The sequence below is a fragment of the Pleurodeles waltl genome, chromosome 2_2, assembly GCF_031143425.1.
Source record: "Pleurodeles waltl isolate 20211129_DDA chromosome 2_2, aPleWal1.hap1.20221129, whole genome shotgun sequence".
NCBI lineage: Eukaryota > Metazoa > Chordata > Amphibia > Caudata > Salamandridae > Pleurodeles > Pleurodeles waltl.
This window is the reverse complement of record NC_090439.1, coordinates 1,142,409,108-1,142,435,713: the sequence shown is the minus strand read 5'-3', so window position 1 is coordinate 1,142,435,713 and position 26,606 is coordinate 1,142,409,108. Positions and strand designations below refer to the sequence as shown.

The 26,606-nt window shown below is 44.6% G+C and overlaps 1 protein-coding gene across 1 annotated transcript in view; it reads left to right on the top strand.

The window, feature by feature from the left end:
- The window catches only part of WDR97 (WD repeat domain 97), a 327,470-nt gene that overhangs the window by 159,516 nt on the left and 141,348 nt on the right, over positions 1-26,606 (top strand). Inside the window, exons 14-17 of the mRNA XM_069221060.1 lie at positions 3,301-3,456; positions 5,869-6,018; positions 7,345-7,605; positions 13,191-13,229. Coding sequence (XP_069077161.1) covers positions 3,301-3,456; positions 5,869-6,018; positions 7,345-7,605; positions 13,191-13,229 — 606 coding nt within the window. The remainder of the gene's footprint in view (positions 1-3,300; positions 3,457-5,868; positions 6,019-7,344; positions 7,606-13,190; positions 13,230-26,606) is intronic.

Genomic DNA, 26,606 nt, shown 5'->3' with positions numbered 1-26,606 from the left:
CATGGTTACTGAAGGTGAACTTTTGAAAAATGTTTCCATTTCAATCTGTAACACCTCAAATTTCAATGACCACAAATTTATCTCGGTATGTCTGGGTAATTTGGCAGAGCTATCAGCCCAGTGGGCCCTGGACGTTTCATGAAAGTAATCATACCAATCACCTGAAGCTCCTGGCCATTTCCAGGGCTTCAGGTCCTTCTATCAAGACAGTATCCCTAAATAGTCACTAAACATGCAGACCATGCAGAAGATACTTGCAGTCACAGAGAGTTTGGCGGATGGGATATCCACCATTTGCCTCTGCTTACTGGGGGGCGGGGAGGGATAAAGTATGCAGGCACCAGCGGGTGACAGAGTCCAGTAGCCCCCACCCTGACAACCGTTGTTTGGTCATCAGTTGAGTTTCTCAATAATGGTGACCAGTGCTTGATGTGACCAGATTTTTCACCGTTTTATTTCACAACACTTGTATCTTTCCCTCGCTGAGCCACTTCACCTTGTGGCTCTCTCCTCCATTCCAAGGCCAGTTACAGCACACCGTATTACTTTAGACCAGGTTGAAGGCTGGCGTCAGGCTAACAGCACAACTGCACGTCTCAGAGGGTCTCACAGTTTGACGCTCTGTGAGCCACCACCACAGCCATAAGTTCAGGTGTTCCCATCATCACAACCCTGGGGCAGGCTAAATACTTCTCAGATTCCTCACTTTCAGCCTCAGAGCCCTACATCATCACATCCACCTGACTAGCACCTCATCCGACTTGTCACTCCGGTCAGGGACTACAGCTCTCACATTTCGCAGCCAACACTCAGGGCATGTTCTATGGAGCCCAGCTCTGTTTCTGCATATGTCCAGCTTCCCTCATCACAGAATCAGCCGATGGAGGATGCTTCGGGCTGGCTCAGGGCATTGTGACAAGGTGCGGGTCTTTCCAGTGAGTGCTTGCGTCAGGCATAGCAGGCCCAGACCCAGTATCAAATGTTCTTCTCTATTATAGCCTTTTGTGTTAGTACAAACCTCAGTTCGAGGCCTGACTTTGTAAGAATACCTCTAGTAACCCTTGGGGCATAGAAGTACTCTGTGTGCTTCACATGGGGTCGTGTCCGCTCACCCTAATCCTATGAGCGTTTTACCAAATCTAGCCCTTTATCCAAGACCCTATGCCTACTTGGCTAAGAGAACACTGCATAATAGTGATGTTTGTGGACCTGCAGTCAACACGCTTAGGTCACACGCTGTGCAATAAAATGACTAAAGCTACTTTTGCCATAAACAGCCTCTTGTGGTATAGATGTTCAGACAGATATTTCAACTACAACCTAGGACAGTCCACTTGCTTTTAGAAAGCACTACTCATCTGCCTGAAATGATGCCGCTTTCAATTAGGAAATCCACCTTCATGATGGCACTTATAGTCTTTGTTGTCTCGCTTTTTCAGGACCACCGAGCTTACCCCTTAGAGAATAAGCCATGTAGAGAAGCAAGGTAGGTATTCAATAGGAACTGGTACTGGTGCTGGTGCACAAGTGCCCCGTGGTGAGAGACATTCACCAGAGGAGTTAGAAAACCTCCTTAAAGTGACCACTTTCTTTTAAACAAGTTTTTTGAGTCCTGTCCTTGGCACAGGCAATTACCAGCAGGCGGTGAATAGTGGAGAACAGAACCTATGTGTACCAGAATCAAGAGGAGCGACCTATCCTTGAATTCACAATCATATAAACTTCAAGAAATCAAATTATGTTGTATTTGTTCCTTCTTTTGAAATAAATATGCTGATTGTACACTACAAAATATTGTCTCGCATGCCTTGGCCGTAGACCCTAGAAGCTGTAGCCCTAGTCTAAGAAGTCCTCACAACAATAATGATATTGAAAAACTTTAATTGAATACATTTACAAATGTAGACATTTTATACTGTATCTTTTCTGTGTATTTCCCAAGTCTTTGTGGATTGAGGTGAATTCTGGTTGGGAGATTGTGGGAGGAGGATGTAAGAGACCCCTTCTTGAATTTTGGCTAGATTCTAGAAAGGTACATCATGCCGTCCTCCTGTTGTTTCCATTCTCAATTTGTGAGAGAGAGTTCTATCAACTCCTTACACACAAACACACTTTCAATACATTTTAAATTTATCTCGAGTCACTTGTGGCAATATGATAATGAATACCTCCAGTTTTCTGCAGCTGGTTTAAGTATCAAAATCCATACTATGGCTCTCATTATGATCTCGTGGTTTAAACCGCCGAGATCCGCGCTGGGGGTGAATAGATGACCGCCAGCACAACTACCCCCCTGCCGGCCGTATAATGTTTTCCCCGCCGGCCCAGCAGGGAAAAGGGCCGTAACATTGACAGCGGCTCCAAATGGAGCTGCCGCCAATGTTGTTGTGCGGCGAGTGTAGCTGCACGTCGCGCAGATCACTGCCCGTAAGACCTGCGCGATGGGGCATTGCACAGGGGCCCCTGCACTGCACATGCCAAGTACATGGGCAGTGCAGGGGCCCCTACGGGGGCCCCCAAATCGCCCCAAGATACCCATTCTGCCAGCCTGTCCCTGGCGGTGTGAACTGCTGGGAAAAGGCTGGTGAATGGGTATCATTATACAGAGGGCAGCACTGCTTGCAGCGCTGCCCTGTCGGATTGGAATACACCGCCCCCGCCAGCATTACTGCTGGCGGTGGCAGTGTATTCCGCCGTAGGGTTTTGGGCAGCTCATTATATGGCGGTATTCTGAATTGGTAAAGATTGTGTTGCTTTCATATATAAATAAAATATCATCTGTCCTAAAATTTTAATTGACAAAAGACACCATCTTCAAATGTTTTATTAGGAAATTGTAACAATTTCACACTTTCTTGTTTATATTATCCAATCCTTATTTTAGGGCCATAAAAACTCTTCAAAGGCACAAGGTTTGTCCAGTTATCATTTACATGAAATGTTACTGGCATTTGCTTATAAACATTTATATGTACACATAACACGCATCATTAAAATGAATTAGCATGGAGGAATTCAAAACAGTAGTATTTAAAAAGGTTACTAAGTGAGCAACATTGTTTAAAATTTGTTGTGAAAGTTAACAGCTTTGACTTTGTTTTAATAGGCACAGAGTTTTTTGTCTTATGATATATTTGTCTTATGGTATGCTGTACTTCAATTTATAAAAAATGTAATGCACTGGTGCAAAAGCCAGTCAGATAGCTTGAAGCTAATAAAGAGTAATTGATGATATATCTTCATATGTAAATAAGCCACAAGGAACTTGAATGTTTCTTTCTTTGTCTTATATCCTCGCAGATCCCTAAAGTGGACCCATTTGACATTGATGATCTCCTGAGGCCTCCTCCGTCTCCCCCCAACGAGAACCCCTATAATCCTGTCAAGGTGAAAGGATTCTTTCCTGACCCTCTGGAAGCCTTGAATCAATGCTTAATTTCACAAATGTATCAAGTGGTAAGAGACTGGAGTCAGCTATCCTCAATCTACTTGCCCCTGAAGACCCTCAATGAACCTTTATTTCCATCACCCATTGTTCTACTTTGTTTAACTTCCTGCTTTATTCCAATTCTCTCTCTTAATCTTATATTCTTTGGTTAAAACAATGCCTCTTATGTCAGGGTTGACCAACTTTGTTTCTTAGGTACTTTAATGCAGATTTTAAGATTCTACCTGTATCCACAGTCATGTGAACCAGCACCTTCTAAGGATTTTCATTAAATGGATGTGAATCATACCCCATGGACCACTTTTGATGCAATATGATTTGTAGTGTGCAGAAGTCATAGCTACAAGTGCAGTTATGTTACCCTTATCCCTGATGACGACTGCATTCCTGCTTTGTTTTTGGTCATCTTCATCTGCCACTTGCAGGCCACTTTTACTATCTCAGAGCATGAAACAACCTTGAGAACCTATTGTCTGTTTACCTCTGGCTACCAGTGGTTTTCTTCCTTCTGTTCCTCGCGTAGGTATATTGTGCTACAACAGTTCTCACAGGAAATCCTTTGAAAAACATATGTTACTGTAATAAGAATATGAGCAAAATAACGTCTCCGTTATGTCAAAGGAAGAAATGATCAACATACTCACACACACTGGTACTGTCACACACACACACACATATATATATATATATATATATATATATATATATATATATATATATATATATATATATATATATAGATAGATAGATATATACCACAAAATCATTGCACAGGACATGAAGTGCAGGACAAAAATGTTTTTTAGTTATTCTTCACGCAATTTTGCAATTTATAAATGCCCTAGAGCCCAGCAAAAGTAATTGCTAGATCTAGTAAACATACATGTATAGTCAATGCACAGCAAAAACAATAACAAACACAGCAGGTGCACAGGAAGGAAGATGCTGTTGAGCACCAGACAGCTAGTCAAATTAATTGATAGTATAATTAGTTGGAAAAATACACAAGGCAAGTTTGTCTCTTGCATGTAGTCGCCTCGGCCCACAATAGGATCTAGGAGCCTCATCAGGACTGACAATGACAGGACATCCTAAGTTGAGTAGGCGTCACATGCAAGATGAGCGTGCATACCAAGACAAATCAAATACCAACTTGCTTGAACAGAGCAGAACGATAATTGCAGTAAAGCCATAGATCTGGGTATCTCTCGAGGTTGGCTGCAGAAAATTCCAGACCCGAGGCATTTCAATGAACCGCTGCACATAGAGCATGATGCAGAAGAAGAAGCCGGGGAGCCAGGATGCTTCCTCTCCAGCGTGTCAGTGTTCGCCGGGCAGAAGCGTGAGGGTGAGGCAGACGGGTAGATTCCAGACCCAGGGCGTTTCAATGAACTGCTGCACGTAGAGCGCATTGCAGGACATGGGGTAGCGAGAATGCTTCCTCTCTGGAGTGCTGGAATGTCAAGCTTTATTTGTTTTGTCTTCCACTATACATCCCTCTGTTTCCGTTCCCCCATTCTCTTTGTCACTTTGGGCATATTTAAGAGCCCCTAGCACCACTGGAGTGTCACTTTTCGTGACGCTTCAGTGGTGCAATGGCCTGCACCATATTTACAGGGTGGCGTTAGTCACTTTTCTGGCTTAACGCCACCTTGTAAATACACCCCATTCACACGCAGCACTTTGCATGGAAGGGGCGTGCAATGGATGTTGCTGTGGGCGTGCCATAGCAACACCCATTGTATTTTGGCTCTGCCCCATATTTACGAGTTTTCATAAACCTGAGGCAGCACCAAAATCGAGCGCCACCCCAGGGGTGGCGTTAGCAGGGCACAAATTCTCCTAATTTTCTTGCTCTTTTTTGCTCATTTTGCAGCACATATAGAAAGAGCAAATCGCCATTTAAGATTGCCCTTGTGCAGGAAGGTGTTCCTTCCCACACAACAACAATCTCCCCCTCAACGCAGCCATCCTTGCACTATGGCTCAAGGGTGGCTGCGTTGGCATGCAGCAGGATATTTACCGCCGGTGCATGGGGAAACAGACGGGTGCACCGTTTTCTAGTAAATACAGCGCATCCCAGCGTTTTGAAAATGACAGTGCATGACGCTGCCCAATTTGGCGCCGTGCACCATCATTTTCTATTAAATCTGGCCCTTTGTTTCTGTTTCATCTTCCCAGCCTTAGCAATCCTAGGTTTCATGCTCCAATCCTGCCTCACCTCATGCAGTGCTCCCTCTTCCCAGTTCCGGATTACATTTTGTAGTTGTCTCTCCTTCCACACTGCTTCTTCATCTGGTCTGAGGTTCTCTTTTTCATTTAGTTTTTTTTTATTTAGTTGTTCCCTCCCACCCCCCCCCCCATCTCCTGTTATCTGAGTGCACTGAGCTTCATATCATTAATATTTCTTGCTCTTTCAGGGTGGCAAAAATGAGAAATTGCCAATCCCTCCCTATGGGTTTATCCCCAACTCAGTGCTGGTGCGGCTGCTGTGGCCACAGCAGATGCTGCAGGAACAGTTTGTGATGGAAGAAAAGATGCATAGGGAGCTCGTTCTCCCAGAGCTGCAGGTAACAGTGCGTGGTTACTTCTTACATTTCTGGTTTCCGTAGCAGATCTTATAATAATGGCTTTACTTAAAATTTCAAGGGAAGAATTAACAGGTGCCCTGTTCAGCTTTCTGTCTTGCGGGTACTGTATGTGCGCATGTGGTGATGGGGCAGGTGTGTAAGTGGACTTGGTGTTGATATGGATTTAATACATTAGTATAGCTGGTAGCTGATTTATGTTGTCTAATTTTGTTGGTCTGTAGTAAGAATGAGCTTGAATGAACTGTGTCGAAGATAGGACCGTACCACACTGTTTAAATGAAGTTCATGCACACACCAAAGGTATGGAACAATCCATTTATTCATGGTTCAAGTGTTTTTAGGAAACTGTGCATTGTTTGGGGAACAGCATCAGTGTGCAACAACTGAGAGGCCTATCCTATTCCATGGAACCCAGTAACCTGCGTGGACTCACCTCCCAACCCCCCAGCTGTGCGGGGTAGAGTGTGCGTACTGGAAGAGTGCCTCCACTCACCAGTAGAACCTTCTACCTTCTGCCTAGGTACACTCCCCTCTCATAATATCTCACCACCGAGCATACAGTAGTTCAGCCATTCCCATCAATGTTCAGAACTGTGAATGGCACTCCCTCCATCTACGGCCTATCCTGCTGCACTCCAGTCTGAAGCGAAGCTCTGCTAAACATAATTCCTAGCCTCACCCAAGCTGCCCTGCAACTTTTCTAAGCTCTTTGTTGCCCTGCTGAGGGTCTAGTAGATAAAATGCACAGCCACCCCACATTTGTGCAAGTGATCTCTCTAAGACTTCAAAATATGCACTTGATAGGGCTTACATGGTGTCTGTCTCACTTGCCCAATGTTGCTATTAAGATGTATATTTTTCTTCTGCAAGTCTAATTGTTTCCTTTGTAGTTCTCTGATCTAAACGTTATGGCTGCTAAATGAATGAATAAATAAATTGCAGGGTTGTATCAAATCACAACCCACAGGCTCCTTGGTTTTCCATAGGCACTAATGAAAAATTGGCTTGTCACCCTTGTTAGTAGTGTCTCTCAGTCATTCCGAATGGTTGCTCATTCAAAATTGCCTATTTTACTCAGCCTCCGAATGTATTCATTATTATTCTCTGCATTTATTTTGTTTGTTGCTGTGTGCTTCTCAGAACACAATGTGCCTGTCCATATTGATTCTGTGTACAACATTATTGGGTTGTAAAACGCTACCTGAGTGCCAATCTAACATACTTGGGATCAATATGTGCTTCTGAACTCAATTAATTAAAATACGCCTGTCTTTACATCATGTGGGCTTTTCTTGTACTCTGCAGGCTAAACTGGAGAAGGAGAGTGACCTGTGGGAAGGGTTTATGCTGGACCATGAGAATGACCGGGAACTCCACAGGTTGCAGGAGAAGGAGGAGAAATTGGAAAATAAAGAGGAAAGGAAGCGGGCCCTCATGAAAATGATTGACAGTGTCCCGGTCAAGGAGAACCTCTCCAGCCTTCTACCCCCTGTCCTATCCCCTAAACCTGAAGAACTCCCTACCCCTTCCTCACCTGAGGAGAAAGTAGACCGTACCAAAATGAAGGTAAGAAAAACCCGAAGGACGCTTGAGCATGAGTGATTCATGTGTGCTCCAGCTTGAGGTTACTGAACGACGTGGACTTGTGTACAGAAAAGGGACAACCATTTATTGCTTAAGTGCCCATTTTTCCAGAATTCTGGGTTCAAGGGGAGGTGATCATTCTGGATACTATTCCCAGCACAATCTCACTCTTGAGTACTTATTAGAGGATCAAAGTTAATTCAGTAATTTTCGTGGAATTTATGGCCAACAGACCATGCGGCATCACCGTAGGACCAGTAATACCTCCTCTACTCTCATCTGAGGTGTATTTTCAGGGAACAAAGAGATTTTGGGATTTGACTGTTGTTGAACTAATTTCTACTAATTTCTAGATGTTCTTGACTTGCCTAGCCTCCTTTTGAAACTGTTTCAGAAATCCTTGTTATTGATCCTTTATTATGAAATGTTTTGTACATACCACCACTTCTTTTGTTTCAAAATATTTTATCCACTTTTTACAAAGTTTGACTCTATCTTTCCCCTAAACTCTCCCGTATCACCGTACTATTGACTACCATAGCTCAAACCCCGGCAGAACCAAATAACTGGATGGTTCAGTTCAGTTACTTTATTCAAATGTCCAAGACAATAATAAAAGATAGCATACAGAATACATATTGATAACACATATAAAATACTCCATAGTGATGATTATTAATTAACACAAAAACATCATAATCTAAAAATTACAGCTCTTACGTTTTAAGAAAACTGCCCATTCTGAAACATACGTCAGTACTAGGTAGTGATTGTAAAAAATGGAGAGCAACTCTAAATATTAGGTTCTAAAAGGTTTGTACACCTTACAAAATATCACAAAGTTCAATAAAGACTTAGGAGACACATTATCACTGATACATTTCCCCCCTTCAGGATTCCCAAAATATCCATGCGGGAAGTACAGCATGTAACATATAGTGATGTCTCTACATTTTAACAATGAAGCTCTTTCCCAGTTATTGGACACATGAAATAAATATGGTTCTGGGACAGGGTTGTTTTTTAGGGGGATGTAATTCCTGACTAACTGTTTTCTAAGTTCCAAACTATCCCTTATAACACAACATCTTTCCGTGAATAATCGTTTCATAGAATATTTGTCAGTATTACACACTGATAAGTGATGTTCAAATAGAGCAGTTTGCCCCAAAGCGTTAAAATTCAGCTTACCGTATTCAAGCCAGGGAGTGTGCAAACCCCTTTGACACGGAACACAATCTTTAATTATATTGTGACTGAAAGAAGTCCTGGGGATATTACATATTGAGTGGATGTTGATATAGGAAGTGAGAGAAGACGCCTGCAGAAGGGGTTCTCCTCTATCTGCCCTGCTCCACATTCTCCATGACCCCATATTCCACTACCATAACTGGCGATATGTAGACATTGTTTGTGGTGTGTTCCAATAAGTGAAGAAAAGGGCTTGCCCCACACTGATCTACAAACATTGAATAATGAACGTGTAGCTTGCTTACGCTTTGAATACCTGTACCTGACGTTTTCTACCCAACATTCACTGGCATCAAAAACAAGGCCTCAGTAAGGAAATCTAGCAATACACTCTAGGCTATCTTCATTAACACATAAAGTGCCAACAGATAGTGTTTAGCATCACATGCCTTGGTTTGGGATTTAGTGAAATTAGTTGTAAGATCGAAATCCAACATGAATTCAGAACAAGCGCGTACCAAGCCACATAAGGCATTGGGAGTTCGTGCTAAAAGAACGGCATCATCAGCGTACAATAGTATGGGTATAGGAACAGAGATGGCAAACGGAACATCTTGTGTTACAGCACATTAAAAAAACATTAAGTTTGTTAATATGCAATAAAACAACAACAGGGCTGAACCACAACCTTGCCTAACACCTTAGTGCAAACGAAAAGGGTCAGATAACTTGCCATTTGGACCAAATCTGACTCTAGTGATCAGATTTTGATGCAAGTATGCCAAAAAATAAACAATCATGTCTATGCCCACCTCCAATAAGATAGCCCATAACTTAGTACGACTGACCTTACTGAAAGCAGAGGACAGATCCATGAAGTCAAGGTACCGGGAATCTTTTTAGATACTGTATACTGGCCTATTATTAAATCAAATGTAAGCATTGTTCCATCATACTTAACCTTTCTCTGAACACATATTCACAGGGGGATATAACATTGCTATCACTGCGCCAATCTCTTAGTCTGGTAAATATGATTCTTCACATTATTTTAATAGTGGAATCAATTAAAGATACAGGCCTGTAATATTTTGGCCCTGTACAACTACCTTTTTGTTAAAAACTGGGACAATAGTTGAATGTGACCATGAGAAGGGAAGATCCTTAAAGACTAAGTTAATAAAAACATTAGTAAGCAGAGGTGCCCAAAACTCTATTCTGCATTTAAAGATATCAGCAGGCACCCCATCCTGCCCAAGGGGGCCAGGAGAGGAGGAGCTGTCATTAAGAGCAATAGTTACCTCCTCTACAGAAAAAGGGAGACTTATGTGAGACAGGTCAACAGAATCACTGCAGTCAGGAGTACAACAGTACATGTTACTGAAATGAGTTACCCACTGGTCACCCATATTGTGGATGCTCATTAGGGAGAGTGTTGACCTTTGTGTTCCAAATCATTGGCTGCTCCCCAGAATTCACACACATCTTTGAACGAGGCTGCCATGGTCAGATAATCCCACTTATCCTTTTGGACTGCACACTTTCTTTTTTGCAGGGCCTCTTTATAGAGTGTCCGAGCCTGAGCAACTGCAATGGGATTTCTAGGAGCTGCAGTCAGAGTTGTCCCCGAATTCCTATTCGCTCCTGAGCAGGATCTATCAAACCAACGCATGGGGGGGTAATAGATCTACAGACTGGCTCAAGTAATGAGTTGTTTATTGATACCTAAGACCTTAAACTGATTGCATAGGTTCTCCCCCACAGGTATCTCTGAAAACGTTGTCAGAAAAATATCTAGGTTTGTTTTAGTTAAACTATCCAGAAAGGTAATTTGTTTGAGCAGATGCCAAGCTAGCCTGCGTCTGTCGTGTTATGGTTGCACCACAACTTGCATCAGACCTCTGATAATGCCCATCGGTAAAGTAAATTTAGCTATCAGGGGATTATGACCACTAAAACTGGAGAGCAGTATGTCACACTTAACTAAATACTGAGTCAGCCCACAAAGTGATAAACACATTATTAATTATTGACTCACATCTTATTCTCTGGAATGTCGCAGTCTTGGGCTCAATTCCACAACAGATTCTTGAATATTTACAAGCTCATGAGCTACAAGATAGTGACCTAATTCAGCTCTTCCGCCTTCAAAAGGCCCAACCACAGAACACTTGTCATAGTAAGATGGATAGAAACTCTAGAAATTCCTCTTGTTGATGCTTAATTTTGTTAATGTTTTGTGCATGCAGTGTTTTGTACATACAACCACATCTTTTGTTTCAAAATGTTTTATTGACTTTTTCCAAAGTTTGACTCCATCTTTTCCCTAAGCTCTCAGGTATCCAGATACTGTTGGCTGTCCCATAGTTCATACAAAGACTGAATCTAAAACTGGATGGTTGTTTTCACTTGTGTGTTTAATGCAAACCAGATCCATTTTCCATAATTCTCCCCAATTAGCATTAGGAACTATAAGAATGGTACTGCCGCCAGTACTACTGGTCAGTTAGGGTAGGTGAATACCCTCAACAGAATCCCCTAGGTGAGTGATTGGAAGCTCCCATGGGAATCCCCGTTAAACACTTCTTCCCAGAAAGGTCATAATTGAAGGAAACTCCTCAGTATATGGACGGGCTTTCAGCTCACATACACAACCTGGTACACTGACCGGTTTCACCCCTCATCTCCTCTTCGGTTATTTTCCCACATCCTTACTCCATCCCGTGGTATAATTGTTTCACTCTGTCTGTCCGTGGCAGCAGCTCACACTTCTACTTTGGTTGGATGAAGGATGCAGCCTGAGACCTGGGGCAATCTCAAGGTTGGTCTCCTGCAGGTTGACTGCCCTTACACACTAATCAAAAGTAAACAAGAGGTGTGCAGACTCTTTTATTTCAAGATGGTCTACCCACCAGGTACTAGAAAACATTTTTTCCAATAATGTGCGTGATCTCAGGTAAGGATGATGAGTATGGTTAAATGTCAGTGAAGAACACAGGCCCTTTCTGAAATGGGTTGTGACAAAAGAAGGCAACCAGTAACATTGTCTCTATACCGATGCATTGTTTAGTGGAATCTAGTGGCCTTCTAAGCTGGGAAGTTGATACAATTTTAAGTAGTCAAGACACTGACGCCAGCTGATCTCACTGAGAGCCGTCAGTGTGTACTGAGATTCCATGCGTATCTGCGTTTACCAATGGAACCGGGGCCCAGTAGCTTCCCTCAAGGATCCTGAACTTGAACCACATGGTGACTGTTATGATACACAGGAGGATGTTCAGTTTGAACAAGAGAGTCTTCCAAGCCTGGATAGAGGGAGACTTTAAGCTAGTAAGCATAGACCATGTTCATAGCACTGGCTAATATGCCTTATCTAGGTTTTTATTAGCACATGTTCTCTTAATTCTCAGATATTTATTGCACATACTGCCCCATAAAGTGTTCCTTGTGCTTTCTAAATTCAGCCTTGGAGAAGGTCAGTCTCTGGGATCCATTTTAATCCAAGTTTATTTCAAAGAATACTTGGGATACAGTCAGAAGTGCAGTAGCACCAACAGCCATGGGCATTAGTGGTAAACAGACTCCACAAAACTGCCCAGCGCCCACTTTAAGTCCACTACACATTAAGTAATGGCTGCCTGTGTTTATGTTTAGTGGAAGGTGTGTATTAGGTTGCATTTCTGTTTCAATGCAGTCGGTTCCACTAGGAAAGGAGAGGGGAGAACAATGAAAGCTGTGAAGTGAAGAGACGGCGGCAATACGGATGCAGGGGGGTAGAGGCATCAGTGCAGCACACAAAGGTTCTGTTTGATATATCAAGAACTGAAAGGCACAGTGAGGTGACGAGGTCACATACAGCGAAGAAGGAGCTGGGGAGGCATCTGTGTTCCAGCTAAAAAATACTGTTTTTTATTTGGACACCTGGAAGGTGAATTTAAGTGAGAAATTGAGTGACAGAGAGTTCCCTTATGTATGTAAAAGTAGGTTTTTGTAGGGTGAATATTAATGTTAATAGTCCTCCCATGCATGTGTGACTATAATAAAAATAAAAAAAAAACATCTTCAGCTTCTAACATGCTGATCATTAAAATGTGTGCCTCATTCTGAGCAGTGCTTAGAAAGGTGAGTGAAATTTACCTAGGATCCTATACCAGTTCTCTTGTTGCTGCGTTACATCATTATTATGTATTAACTGGCGGACAGATTATAACTTTCTTGTGGACTTTGATGAACCACACATAGTGTAATGTGGACATCTCTAATGCAAGGCCAGCTTGCACAGCCTCCTGGAAGGCTGAAGATTAGAACAATGATCCCAGGTTCACAGACATTGTTCTCTGTCTTATCCCAGAATTGTGTGTCTCTCTCTCCTCAAGGGCACCAGGCCAGTGCATTCCCGAATTCCAAGGCCTCCGGTGAGTATTGCTTGCATACAGACATATCATCTCAACTTCTACCTCCATCTCCTGACTGGGCTTTGGGATCTGTTTGCAAACCATGTCATCTCTGGCTGCTTTGGAATTGACTTTTCTAAAACAAATCTAATTTCTCTGTAGGAATTTTCTGTTCTTTCTTGTGGTGATTATAGATCTTTCATGTCAGTCTCTGAATTCTCTGCATTAACCTCTCGCACCTTTTCTAAAAAATCCTTTGAGCAGCCTTGCTTCTGCTTTCAGTATCTCTTTACGTGATTGGTAGAGCCACTAACACAATGAGAAGATCCTCCAGATCCAATCAGATCAGGTTTTATCAAACGACTTTCTATCACTGGATGCATGAACATCTACATATTCATTATCTTGTATAATCATTTGCAGAGGTCTAACTTTTTAATTTCTACTCTGTAAGATTTTGGAAGAGACTTGAATTACCCTTTTAGGTAATTCTGGGTACATAATTCTGGTAAAAACACAAGCCAGTCAGTGAAACAGAAATGTCTATATACCTTTTCCACATGTAGAGTGGACATCTTTGAACATATCTGAGTGACTGTCTTGGTTCGGATAAAATTGAGCTGCCTTACTAACACAACAGTGCATGACGAGAAACTGCATGAATTGTTAATTCCTGTGTTAGAGTATCTGGTCCCAAGCCAGAAGTTAAAGAAATATTAATTATTAGTCGATCAGATGGAAAAACATTTTTGGGGCAGAACTGGAAGCCCGCTGGAAACAATCAGAGGGAAGTCCTCAACTGCCAAGAAACAATATAATTGTTGGACTCACAGGAAGAATTTTCCGAAGCCCTTGAATGGTAGAAGATTAAACATGGGGATAGTCAACTTCCACTTTATAATAAGTCTCCTCCAATTATTTTACCTTTTTTATGCTTTTCTGTTGGCAGAACTTTTTATATATCGGTAAATATGTTGTTCACTAAATTTTTACTAAGTCTTATTTTTCATTTCCAACAGTAAATGACTTTTAATTTTCTTATTTTAAACAATTTTTATTATATTGACCATGGATATATAAAGCAACCACAAGCAAGACACACAAGCTGGCAAAATATTTCAGAAACGTGGCAATTTTATTAGAATGAGATATGCTCGGGCTAAAAATTGGCAAACATTTTGTAATATCCTTGAAAGTGGGATGGAAAGGGTTCTAGATAGTTTGTGGTATAATTCTTCCAGCATTACATTTTTCTGTTCTATTGCCACAGGTTGTGCATAATAAGTCTATTTTTTAGGCATTGTCTAAGCGAGTGGTGATCATAGCAAAGAAGCGTAAATCGCTGACAATCAAGTCCACTGTTTCTTAAATGATAATTGCAAAGTCCAACATCCTTAGTCCCGCCTCTTGGACAGTCTGTACTGCTTCCCCTCCTTTGTACTTTCGGGGAGTGTAATAAAATTGAAAGTGTGGTATTGTTGTAGTTTATGGCCATCATTACGACCTTAGTGGTCTTCACGAAAGACCGCCAAAGCCGCGGGATCCAGAAGACCGCCAGTGCTGGAGGTCTTCCGGCCACCATATCATAGATACTGCCGGATTTCTGCCACACTTTGGGCGGAAATCCAGAAGTGGTCATGTTGGCGGGCGGAGGCGCATGGGCTGTTCCACAACAGGCCCCGCCCCGCCAGTAGGACTACACCAGCCATCTTATGGGCAATAATACGGCCTGGCGGTGTCCTGCCGGCGGGGCACTGTCGGCGGTGGAAGTGCCCCTTCCCGTTCCCTGCCGGACAACCTTCTACCCGGACCAGGTAAGGTAATCGTCCAACAGGGGATGGGGTGGAAGGTGGGCAGTGTTGTGTGTGCGCGTATGAGTGTGTCGTGTCTGCGTTTGTGCATGAATGTGTGTATGCGTGGTTGTATGTGTGTCTGAATGTTGAAGTGAGTGTGTGCATGCATGTAAGTGTGTATGCATGTGTGTATGCAAGTATGAGTGTTGTGGTTAATGCATGTTTGTCTTGGTGTGAGTATGCATGTTTGGATGGGTGTGTGTATGCGTGGTTGTATGTGTGTATGAATGTTGAAATGAATGCGTGTGAATGAATGCATGTATGTAAGTCTAGGTAAATGAGTGTATGTGTGGTGCGTGTGCATGGGGGTTGGGGGTAGTGTGTCTGGAAGGGGAGATGATGAGGGGTCGCTGTGTCTGGAGGGGGTGAGGGGTGGGGGACGCTGTGGCTGGAGAGGGGGGTCTAGTGCTTGCTGGGATTGGGGTGGAGGGAGTCATCTACCGGTGACAGGGAAGAAATTCCCTGTCACCTGTAGCCTTTCCGCCATGGTTTTCGTGGCAGTGCTACCACCACGGAAACCATGGTGGAAAGCTGGCTGCTAAAACCACTGGCGGTCTTCTGTGGACTGCCAGGTCCAAGATGATCATCTCCGGCCCGGCAGTTCCAACCGCCATGGCGGTATGACTGGAGATGTGGCGGGTTGGCAGGGGCCAACCCACCACACTCATAATGTGGCGGTCAGGGTCAAAAAAGAGGGCCTATGTATGGAAGAACTAGTAGATTTATGCATCTTCACAGTAAGGACAAAAAATGTATTAGTGAAGACTGGTATCTCTAACCATATGTACCAATTCCCAGTTTTAGTGCACAACTTCTCAGAGCAGTAGAACATGACAAGCAATGGGAAGGCCAATAGAGTTCCTTAAATATAGTTAATAGTTTTCTCAAGATTCACTAAGTCACTCAGCACAGCTACAGCAGTGCAGCGGCAGTGCAGGATTCACTGTCACACAGAAATGCTTCTGTTTGGCTGTCAGAAGTGATGGTTTCTTTCTCACCAACAATAGCTGTAGGGTAGGTGGCAAGCAAGGCACTTTCCTTAACATGCAGAACAGATAAGTACAGGCAGGAGCAGTGCAAGCTTCATTTATACACAGACCAAGTGCATCAGTGCTGCAGTGCTATACTATTCCACACATATATACAGCACAAGTGCCATGTGGAGCTGCCATGAAGGGCACATACAAGGCACATGCATGACAACTGGCAGTGGTAAACGCTTCAGTAAGAAAAAGGTGAATACACTGATACTTTGCTCTCTGTTAAAGAATAGGAAAGTTCTTAGATTACTTTAACCTATGTTGGAATATTCTGGACTAAAGAGGAAAACTCTGATTATTTAAGCCTGTGTTACACTACAGAAGGACATTATTATAGGTACCTGTTATGTGTATTAGCATCGAGCATGACTCACCCAGGAGGGTATCCTGATGCTGAAGCAGGAGTTGTACGGATCAAGTCAGGGTCAGGGCTAGGTGTACAGCAGATCTTCAGTTTCTTTCAGGATTCACAAACTGAGGACACTGCTCAGATGTGCAGGGGCAGTTCGTTCTAGGCTTTTGCAGTGAGGTAGGAGAAGACATGTCTGCAGATCTGATTCTGAATATGTTTGGGGGCGGTCTGAATAGGAGTCTGGCTGAGCATAGCTGTCTGTGAGGTTTGTGGACGTTTATGCAGTTATTGAGGTATGCATGGCTAATATTATGTAAGGCTTTGTATGTATGCATGAGGTGTTTGAAGAGGGCTCCTTTGTGGATTGAGGGCCATGTGGTACTCTTTGAGGTGTGGAGTGAGGTGAGTGTGGGGTGGGAGATTGAGAGTGAGCCTTGCTGCAGAGTTTTGTTTGGTCTGGAGTTTCCTGGCCAGTTAAGCATTGATTCTGGCATACAGTGTGTTGCCATAGTCTAGTTTGCTGGTACTTGAGGGTTCAATGAAGGTTCTTCAAGTGTTAGGCAGAGCCATTTGAAGATCTTCTTGGGCACCATGAGTGTGTGGAACCAGAAGATAAAATCTGCATTCACTTGGCCAGTCATGGTGAGTTGGTTGTTAATTACTATTCTGTGGTTCTTTGTATGGGTTGCCTGAAGGGGTGTGAGTGAAGGTTTGGCAGGTTACAAGGTGGAGTCCCAGATTAAGGTGTCTTTGCCAAAGAGTACTACTTCTGTCTTGGCTGTGTTGAGCTTGAGGCAGTTTCATCCATCTGGCGACTCCGGTCATGCAGGTGGAGAAATTGGGCTGGGTGTTTTGCGTCTTGTTGGTGAAGGCAAGTACGAGCTGTGCATCATCAATGTAGGTTATGATGCCGGCGAGTGGAGTCATATAGGCACTGGACAACATGGGGCAGATGCAGGTTGACAGTGTCCCAGGTGGACAAGGCCAGGCTGACCAACTGGGTGGTTCTTGTTAGGAAGGAGCAAATCCAGTGAAGTGCAGGTTCTTGGATGCCAGCTTTGTACAGTTGTTGGAGAAAGATGGGGTGGAAGACTGTGTTGAAGGCTTTGGAATGGCCGAGTGGGATAATGCCATCTGTGGCGGCGACAAAGGAGGTCTCTACTGTGGTTGAGCCTTAATCTAGATTGAGCGGTATCAAGGAAGTGGTTGCTATTGTCGATGCCTTTATTACTTCTAACTCAGTTAACCTGCATTATACATTGAAGTTCCACTCATTACATTAACCTGTTCTTCATTAAAGTGGATTACATTACTCTCTATTTTATTCCAGAAATGTAGGGCCAGATGCATGAAACAGTTTTACCCATTCTGTGTCTATTGGAAAATGTGTTAGTACATATGGGCCATAATTATTTCACTGTTGTCTAGCTTTCCTGATTGATCATACTGGTTAAGAATGATAAATCATGTAGGTATACAAGTAGTGGTACTTGCATAGATCAATAGGAAGGTGAACAAGCAGGCATGAAACCTAGGGTGCAAATAATGTTCACTTACCGCATGTCAGGTTGAGCGTAGGTTCTCATTTTATGACATTGTAGCACTCTTTGATGAGCTAGGTTTTCATACCCTTTCTGAAGTGTACAAGGGTAGGAGACATTCTGAATTTGATGTAGATGTTATTCTGTTAGAAATGGGGTCTTTGGTTGGCAGTCAGGTTACCCCCTGTCCAAGCAAGGACCCTCGCTCTAGTCAGGGTAAAGGAGAATCACCCTCAGCTAACCGCCGCTCAACCCCTTTGTAGCTTGGCACGAGCAGGCAGGCTTAACTTCAGAGTCTAGGTGTAAAGTATTTGCACCAACACACACAGTAACCCAGTGAAAACACTACAAAATGGCCCAACACAGGTTTAGAAAAATAGGAAATATTTATCTAGACAAAACAAGACCAAAACGACAAAAATCCAACATACACAAGTCAAGTTATTAATTTAAAAAGCAAAAGAGTCTTAAATCCTTGAGAAAACAGTGAAAACACTGTTAGCGTTGAAAAGTACCTGGGTAGCGTCAAAATAACACGCTCGGGTGAGTGTGCGTTAAAAAAGGTTAGCGATGCGTCGATTTATCACCCGCAAAAGAGACAGTGCGCCGTTTCTCCTTCTCCCGTCAGGTTGGCGTGTGTCATTTTTCCTCTCCGCAGGAGAGCGATGCATCGATCAGACAAGCACTCGGGTCCGGGCAGGCATTGCATCATTTTTCCACACTGGCAACATTTGCATCGAAAATCCTGCCACACGGTATCAACCTCTGTCAGCGGGTGTTCCGTGTCGTTTCTCCAGCGGCGTGCATCGATCTTCCAGCCGCGATGCCAGTGGAGCGTCAATTTCTGCCACGAAGCAGGCAGCGCGTTGTTTTTCAGCCTCGTCTCGGAAGGTGCATCCGTTTCTCCGCACGGCGGTCTGTGCATGGATTTTCAGTCTTGGTCTCCCAGCTTCACCTTCCAATGCCCCAGGAACTGGATAGGGCACCACTTGGCAGGGCAGGAGTCTCAGCAGAGAGTCCAGGTGCTGGCAGGAGAAGTCTTTGATGTCCCTGAGACTTCAACAACAGGCAGCAAGCTCAGAACAAGCCATTGGAGATTTCTTCACAAGCAGGAATGCACAACAAAGTCCAGTCTCTGTCCCCTTACACAGGCAGAAGCAGCAACTGCAGGATACCTCCACAAAGCACAGTCACAGACAGGGCAGCACTTCTCCTCAGCTCTTCAGCTCTTTTCCAGGCAGAGGTTCCTCTTGATGTCCAAAAGTGATCTAATTTTGCAGGGGTTTCGCTGCTCTTCTTATACCCATTTTGGCCTTTGAAGTAGGCCTATTTCAAAGGAAAGTCTCTTTCGTTTGTGAAATCCTTCCTTGCCCAGGCCAGGCCCCAGACAAACGCCAGGGGATTGGAGACTGCATTGTGTGAGGGCAGGTACAGCCCTTTCAGGTGTAAGTGACCACTCCTTCCCTCCCTCCTAGCACAGATGGCTCATCAGGATATGCAGGCTACACCCCAGCTCCCTTTGTGTCACTGTCTAGAGAAAGGTGCAAATAGCACAACTGTCAAACTGACCTAGACAAGGAATCCACAAACAGGCAGAGCCACAGAATAGTTTGAGCAAGAAAATGCCCACTTTCTAAAAACACAATCTCAAAACCAACTTTACTAAAAGATGTATTTTTACTGTGAACTCAGAGACCCCAAACTCCACATGACTATCTGCTCCCAAAGGGAATCTACGCTTTAATCATATTTAAAGGCAGCCCACATGTTAACCTATGAGAGAGATATGCCTTGCAACAGTGAAAACCGAATTTGGCAGTATTTCACTGTCAGGACATATAAAACACATTACTATATGTCCTACCTTAACGATACACTGCACCCTGCCCATGGGGCTACCTAGGGCCTACCTTAGGGGTCTCTTACATATAAGAAAAGGGAAGGTTTAGGCCTGGCAAGTGAGTACACTTGCCAAGTCGAATTGGCAGTTTAAAACTGCACGCACAGACACTGCTGTGGCAGGTAGGAGCCATGTTTACAGGGCTACTCATGTGGGTGGCACAACCAGTGCTGCAGGCCCACTAGTGGCATTTGATTTATAGGCCCTGGGCACCTCTAGTGCACTGTACTAGGGACTTACCAGTAAATCAAATATGCCAATCATGGATAAACCAATCGGCAATACAATTTACACCGAGAGCATATGCACTTTAGCACTGGTTAGCAGTGGTAAAGTGCTCAGAGTTCAAAAGCCAACAAAAACAGGCCAGAAAAAATAGGTGGCAGGAGGCAAAAAGATTGGGGATGACCCTGCATAAGGAAAAAAGTCCAACATATTCCAATCTTGGGTGTGTTTCTTGCATTTCTCCAGTATTGGATCTTTCAAAGATCCACATACTTGAACCATTCCCCGTCGTCAAAGTGGGAGTCCCACAGTATCATTAAATAGCAGTATAGAGAAATTTTACATATAAGGCAGTGTTAAAGTGCATTCACTTTCATAGCTTAATCACATCATTTGAAAAGACCCGAAGTTTAGCCAATTAGGTGACAGCACCCTTTAGAACCCTCATCACAGAAGCTCCAGTCTCTCAGATTTTCGACCGCATGTCGATGAAGGGAGTCTCCCTGAGTTCTGCTCAGTTTTCTTCATTCCAGCTTCTGGAAATCTTCATAATGTCTGATACCTCAAAGAAAGGTCTCTTTAGACCCTGCAAATCTTGTGGGAAGAACAGACTGCATGTGTACGACCCACATAAGGACTGCCTCTACCCTCAGCACAAGGTGAAGGATTGCAAGGTATGCTGCACCTTTTCATCAGAAACCTTGAAGGACAGGGAGGGGAGGCTTCTTTTATGGTTACAAAAGGCCAAGACACAGAAACGTACATCTTCAGAGGAAGATAGTGACACCTCTGATAGGTCTTGCAAGAGGTCCCGTGAACAGGGAACCTCTAAGGAAAACAAGAAGGGCCTAAAAGGTAGCCATCATGGGTCACTAAAAGATCTGCAGAAAAAGGAGAAAACGCCCAAATTCTCCTAAAAAAACTGCCTCCTTTGCCTTGCACGCCATGTACCAAGACTTCAGACCGCCTGCATAATTCGTCTTCACACCCTTCAACACTGAAGCCTAAAATCCATTCAAAAGCACTGTTGGGAACATTTCACAGTTGACAGCGCTGTCGTCAATGACCACTACAGCGATGGTCACCACTGTCTTGTCAACAAGACTGTGGATGGCGAGAATGATGATGACACCATCCATTGATGCACCAATCCTGTCGAAGATTTAATCGTCGACGAAGACTCTGTTGATGAAGACTCTGTCAACGAAGATTACGTCGATAGTGTCACTGTTGATGATGATACCATAGTTGACAACCATGCCACTGGCCTTTACCACCATTGCCTCGACAGTGAAGAAGAGGAGGAGGAATTATGGCAACTACTGCAATCTGCAGGCCAAACAAAGACATTTACTATACTATCATGACTATCCTGTTCCACCACCTTACCAGAGTGATGTTCAAGTACCTCTCTCACTTGTACAGGACTTACAGGCTATGCTCTAGTACTGCCATAGAAGGTTCCCAGAACCTCCGCAGGATTAACCAGCAGCTTCACCAGCAACATATAATCCAGCAACACCAAGACCTATCCCCACACAAATAACGCCAAGAATGACACTTCCAATATCACAGCGCCACCAAGAGAGGATCTATTGTCTTCAGAAGATGGCAGAGAAGAAGGTGAGATTCTGGATACCCATCCACCCCGTGATGAGTGGGATGATTACTTGCTACCTATGCCATCCTCACCAACAACGCAACCTGCAGACTCTCCGCAGAGGGCATTAGGGGTTTTCACAGTTCAGTGGAACGGGCTGCAGCAAGATTTGACTTACCTATTACAGAGAAGCAGTCAGACTCCTTCCTATATGGCTTTAAGACCCGTAAGTCTATTTTTGCATCCCAATAATATACTACATATGGGAAGAGGGTATCAAACCTATGTGGAATCCAGTATCAGTGGTTGTACCGCACATAGGCAAGAACTACAAACCTCTTTAAGATTCCCCTGCTTGCATAACAGGACATTCTAAAGCAGACTGCTTGTTCTCGGAAGCAGCACAATGGCATTCAAAAGACCCTTTCACTCCTATTTATGCTCTGTCTAACAGGGAAGGCAGGCGCTTAGATAATATTGGGTAGCGATTCTCAACTATGTCTGCCATTAAAGTTTGTGAGACCAAATATTTAGCCATGTTAGGCCATTGTGATAGGCAGATATGGTCACACATCAGTGCCTTGATAGATCTTGAGCCTGAAGACAAGAAGTCAGAAGCAAGAAAGATTTTTCAAGAAGGAAAACGCATGTCCTCTGAGATCATTGACTGTGTGATGGACATCGCCTCCACTGGCTTCCGACAGCAGGAGCAGCAGTTTTACATCAGCAAGGCTAGCTGAAATCCACATCATTCAGGCCAGAAGTACAGTCCAGAATACTTGACATGGCATACGATGGAGAGACACTCTTTGGAAAGCACATTGATGATGTTTTGCTGGCCAATAAAACTGATACAGACATCGCAAAGTCATTGGGCACATTGCAATTCCACAAACCTCCCTTTCAAGGAGCACACAGTAGGGGTTTCTCTACCTACAGAGGAGGTTACCAATGCTACCAGCAATACCAACCCTCTCAACCGCAGTATAGGTCTACCTACCAGCAGCAGCCATACCGACCGCCACCATCAGCAGCACATACAAAACAGAGTGATCGATGTAAGCAGCCCACCCAGTCCCGTTCCGGGATGTCACCCGTAAAAAGTGACCCCAGTCAGGTGCCAGCTACCCCCCACTTCTCGCCACCCTGAACATTTCAAACCATCTTCATCAATGGCGGGGAATTACTTCAGACAGATGGGTACTGAATCTGGTCACCTATAGTCATACCCTGCAGTTTATACAAAGACTATCATACATGCCACCAAGGGGATCGCATCCCCCTCATCTTCACTTATTGCGGCAAGAAGCCCTCATTACACTCCCCTAGGGAGCAATCAAACAAGTTCCTTTTTCCCAGAAGGGCACAGGTTTCTACTCCCATTTGTGTCTTGTGAAGAAGAAATCAGGAGAGTCAAGACCCATCCTAGACCTCACAAAGCTCAACAGATTTCTACAGAAACAATTGTTCTGCATGGTCACTCTCATCTCCTGAACCATGGAGGTTATATGACAACTTTCAACTTGCAGGATGCATGTTTCCACATCCCCAAACATCACAAATACCTTTGCTTCACTGTAGCTAGCACCCATTACCAGTTCAAAGTCTTTCCATTCGGCCTCAAAGGAGCTGCCCACATTTTAACCAAATGACTGGCGCCAGTTGCAGACGCCCTCATATCTCAAAGGGCCTCACGTTTTTGCCCCTAGTACCTGACTTTATCATCACAATGGACCCCTCCCTGGAAGGCTCAGGCGGACATCTACATTAACTGCAAATTCAAGTGAAATGGTCCACCATCCAAGAGTTTATGCATATAAACCACCTGGAACTCCAGGCTATTTTCCTCATCCTCCAAGCTTTCTTACCTCACATAGCAGGTTATATCAACAAGCAAGGAGGTACAAAGTCGCTGGCACTCTCTCAGGAAGCCTTGGAGCTATGACAGTGACTAGCAACACACAACCTCACTCTGAAAGCGGAGCATGTAGCTGGAGCAAACAACATCTTGACAGACATGCTCAGCAGATCCCCAGAGAGCTGTCATGAATGGGAACTGAACCAGGCAGAACTCAGCAGGATTTTATAGCTCTGGGGCAAACCAGCATTGGACCTCTTCACCACGAATGATAACAAATGCGGCTTCAACTGGCCAGCTGGCACCATGGGAAAACCGGGTAAGTTACCTCTCTGCACCCGGCTACTGGTAATCTTCTAGGTACTTACCTTTTGGGGTTCTATTCTTTGCCAGCGCTTGTCTAACTACTCCATGCACTCTGGTAGGGGGGCTGTTCGCATTCCATTTTTTTAATATATGGTTTGCCCCCCCTATAGGGCCCTTGCTAATTTATGCTTTTCCTGACTACCTACCTGTTTATCTCTTGTGTGTTCCTACCTCCAGGGGTGTATACCTATGGTAGTGTAGTTTGGAGTGCCTATAATAAAGTACCTTTATGTTTGCAACACTGTGTGGTTCCTTTCATCTGTGATAAGTTACTGTGTGACTACTGTGGTATTGCAAGTGCTTCACATGCATTCTGTATATGTCTTGGCTGCTCACCACAGCTACCCTAGAGAGCCCTAGCTGTCTAGACACTGTAACACTAACTAATTGGTGTTTGCCTAGACTCAGTATAAGGTGTAACAGCATAGGTGTCCACCACACACTGGTCCGGCTTTATACAGCACCCACTCCCACGGTTGTGGGGGAATGCCTTTTTGATAAGATGATTCAGGATATGTGCATACGCTTTACCCCCATCCCCATGATACTGAGGGCCATATTTATACTCTGGTTGCGCTGAATTTGCGTCGTTTTTTTCGACGCAAATTCGACGCAGAACTAACGCCAACTAACACCATATTTATACTCTGGCGTTAGACGCTTCGGGCGCCAAAGTGCCCGGAGTGTGCGTCATTTTTTAGCGTGAACCCCTTCCTTGCGTTAATGATATGCAAGGGAGGCGTTCCCGTCTTAAAAAATGACTCCCAGGCCTTTACGTGGTATTTATACTCCCGGGCAAAAGAGACGCCCGGGAGTGGGCGTGGCCAAAAACGGCGCATTTGCGCCGCTTTTTAACGCCTGGGTCAGGGATGGCGTTAAGGGACAAGTGGGCTCAAAATGAGCCCAGAGTGCCCTCCCCTGCCCCCAGGGACCCCCCCTGCCACCCTTGCCCACCCCAGGAGGACACCCAAGGACGGAGGGACCCATCCCATGGACATTAAGGTAAGTTCAGGTAAGTATTTTTTTATTTATTTTTTGTGGCATAGGGGGGCCTGATTTGTGCCCCCCTACATGCCACTATGCCCAATGACCATGCCCAGGGGACATAAGTCCCCTGGGCATGGCCATTGGGCAAGGGGGCATGACTCCTATCTTTACAATGATAGGAGTCATGTTGATGGGGGATGGGCGTCGAAAAAAAATGGCGCAAGTCGGGTTACGACGATTTTTTCGACGCAACCTGACTTGCCCCATTTTAAGACGCCCATACGGCATTTTCCCCCTACGCCGGCGCTGTCTGGTGTACGTGGTTTTTTTCCACGCACACCAGGCAGCGCCGGTCTGCTAGCGCCGGCTAACGCCATTCAATAAATACGGCGCCCGCATGGCGCTTCAGAATGGCGTTAGCCGGCGCGAATTTTTTTGACGCAAAACTGCGTTAGCGCAGTTTTGCGTCAAAAAGTATAAATACGGCCCTGAGGGCCATATTTATACTCTGGCTGCGCCGAATTTGCGTCGTTTTTTTCGACGCAAATTCGACGCAGAACTAACGCCAACTAACGCCATATTTATACTCTGGCGTTAGACGCTTCGGGCGCCAAAGTGCCCGGAGTGTGCGTCATTTTTTAGCGTGAACCCCTTCCTTGCGTTAATGATATGCAAGGGAGGCGTTCCCGTCTTAAAAAATGACTCCCAGGCCTTTACGTGGTATTTATACTCCCGGGCAAAAGAGATGCCCGGGAGTGGGCGTGGCCAAAAACGGCGCATTTGCGCCGCTTTTTAACGCCTGGGTCAGGGATGGCGTTAAGGGACAAGTGGGCTCAAAATGAGCCCAGAGTGCCCTCCCCTGCCCCCAGGGACCCCCCCTGCCACCCTTGCCCACCCCAGGAGGACACCCAAGGACGGAGGGACCCATCCCATGGACATTAAGGTAAGTTCAGGTAAGTATTTTTATTTTTATTTTTTGTGGCATAGGGGGGCCTGATTTGTGCCCCCCTACATGCCACTATGCCCAATGACCATGCCCAGGGGACATAAGTCCCCTGGGCATGGCCATTGGGCAAGGGGGCATGACTCCTATCTTTACAATGATAGGAGTCATGTTGATGGGGGATGGGCGTCGAAAAAAAATGGCGCAAGTCGGGTTACGACGATTTTTTCGACGCAACCTGACTTGCCCCATTTTAAGACGCCCATACGCCATTTTCCCCCTACGCCGGCGCTGTCTGGTGTACGTGGTTTTTTTCCACGCACACCAGGCAGCGCTGGTCTGCTAGCGCCGGCTAACGCCATTCAATAAATACGGCGCCCGCATGGCGCTTCAGAATGGCGTTAGCCGGCGCTAATTTTTTTGACGCAAAACTGCGTTAGCGCAGTTTTGCGTCAAAAAGTATAAATACGGCCCTGAGAGTTCTCAGCAAGATGAAAGTGGAGAAGTGCTGTCTGATCGCATCCAAGTAGCCCACACAATACTGGTTCACTGAGCTTCTCCTCCTATCTGAGTACAAGCCTGTTTGTCTTCAGACCAAGCAAACATTGCTGACGATGAACCAGGGCCAAGTTCTACATCCGGATTTAGATGCTCTTCAATTATATGCATAACTCCTGAATTTCATGAATTTCAGAATATGACTATTTCCAAAGAATGCAGGGACATCCTCACA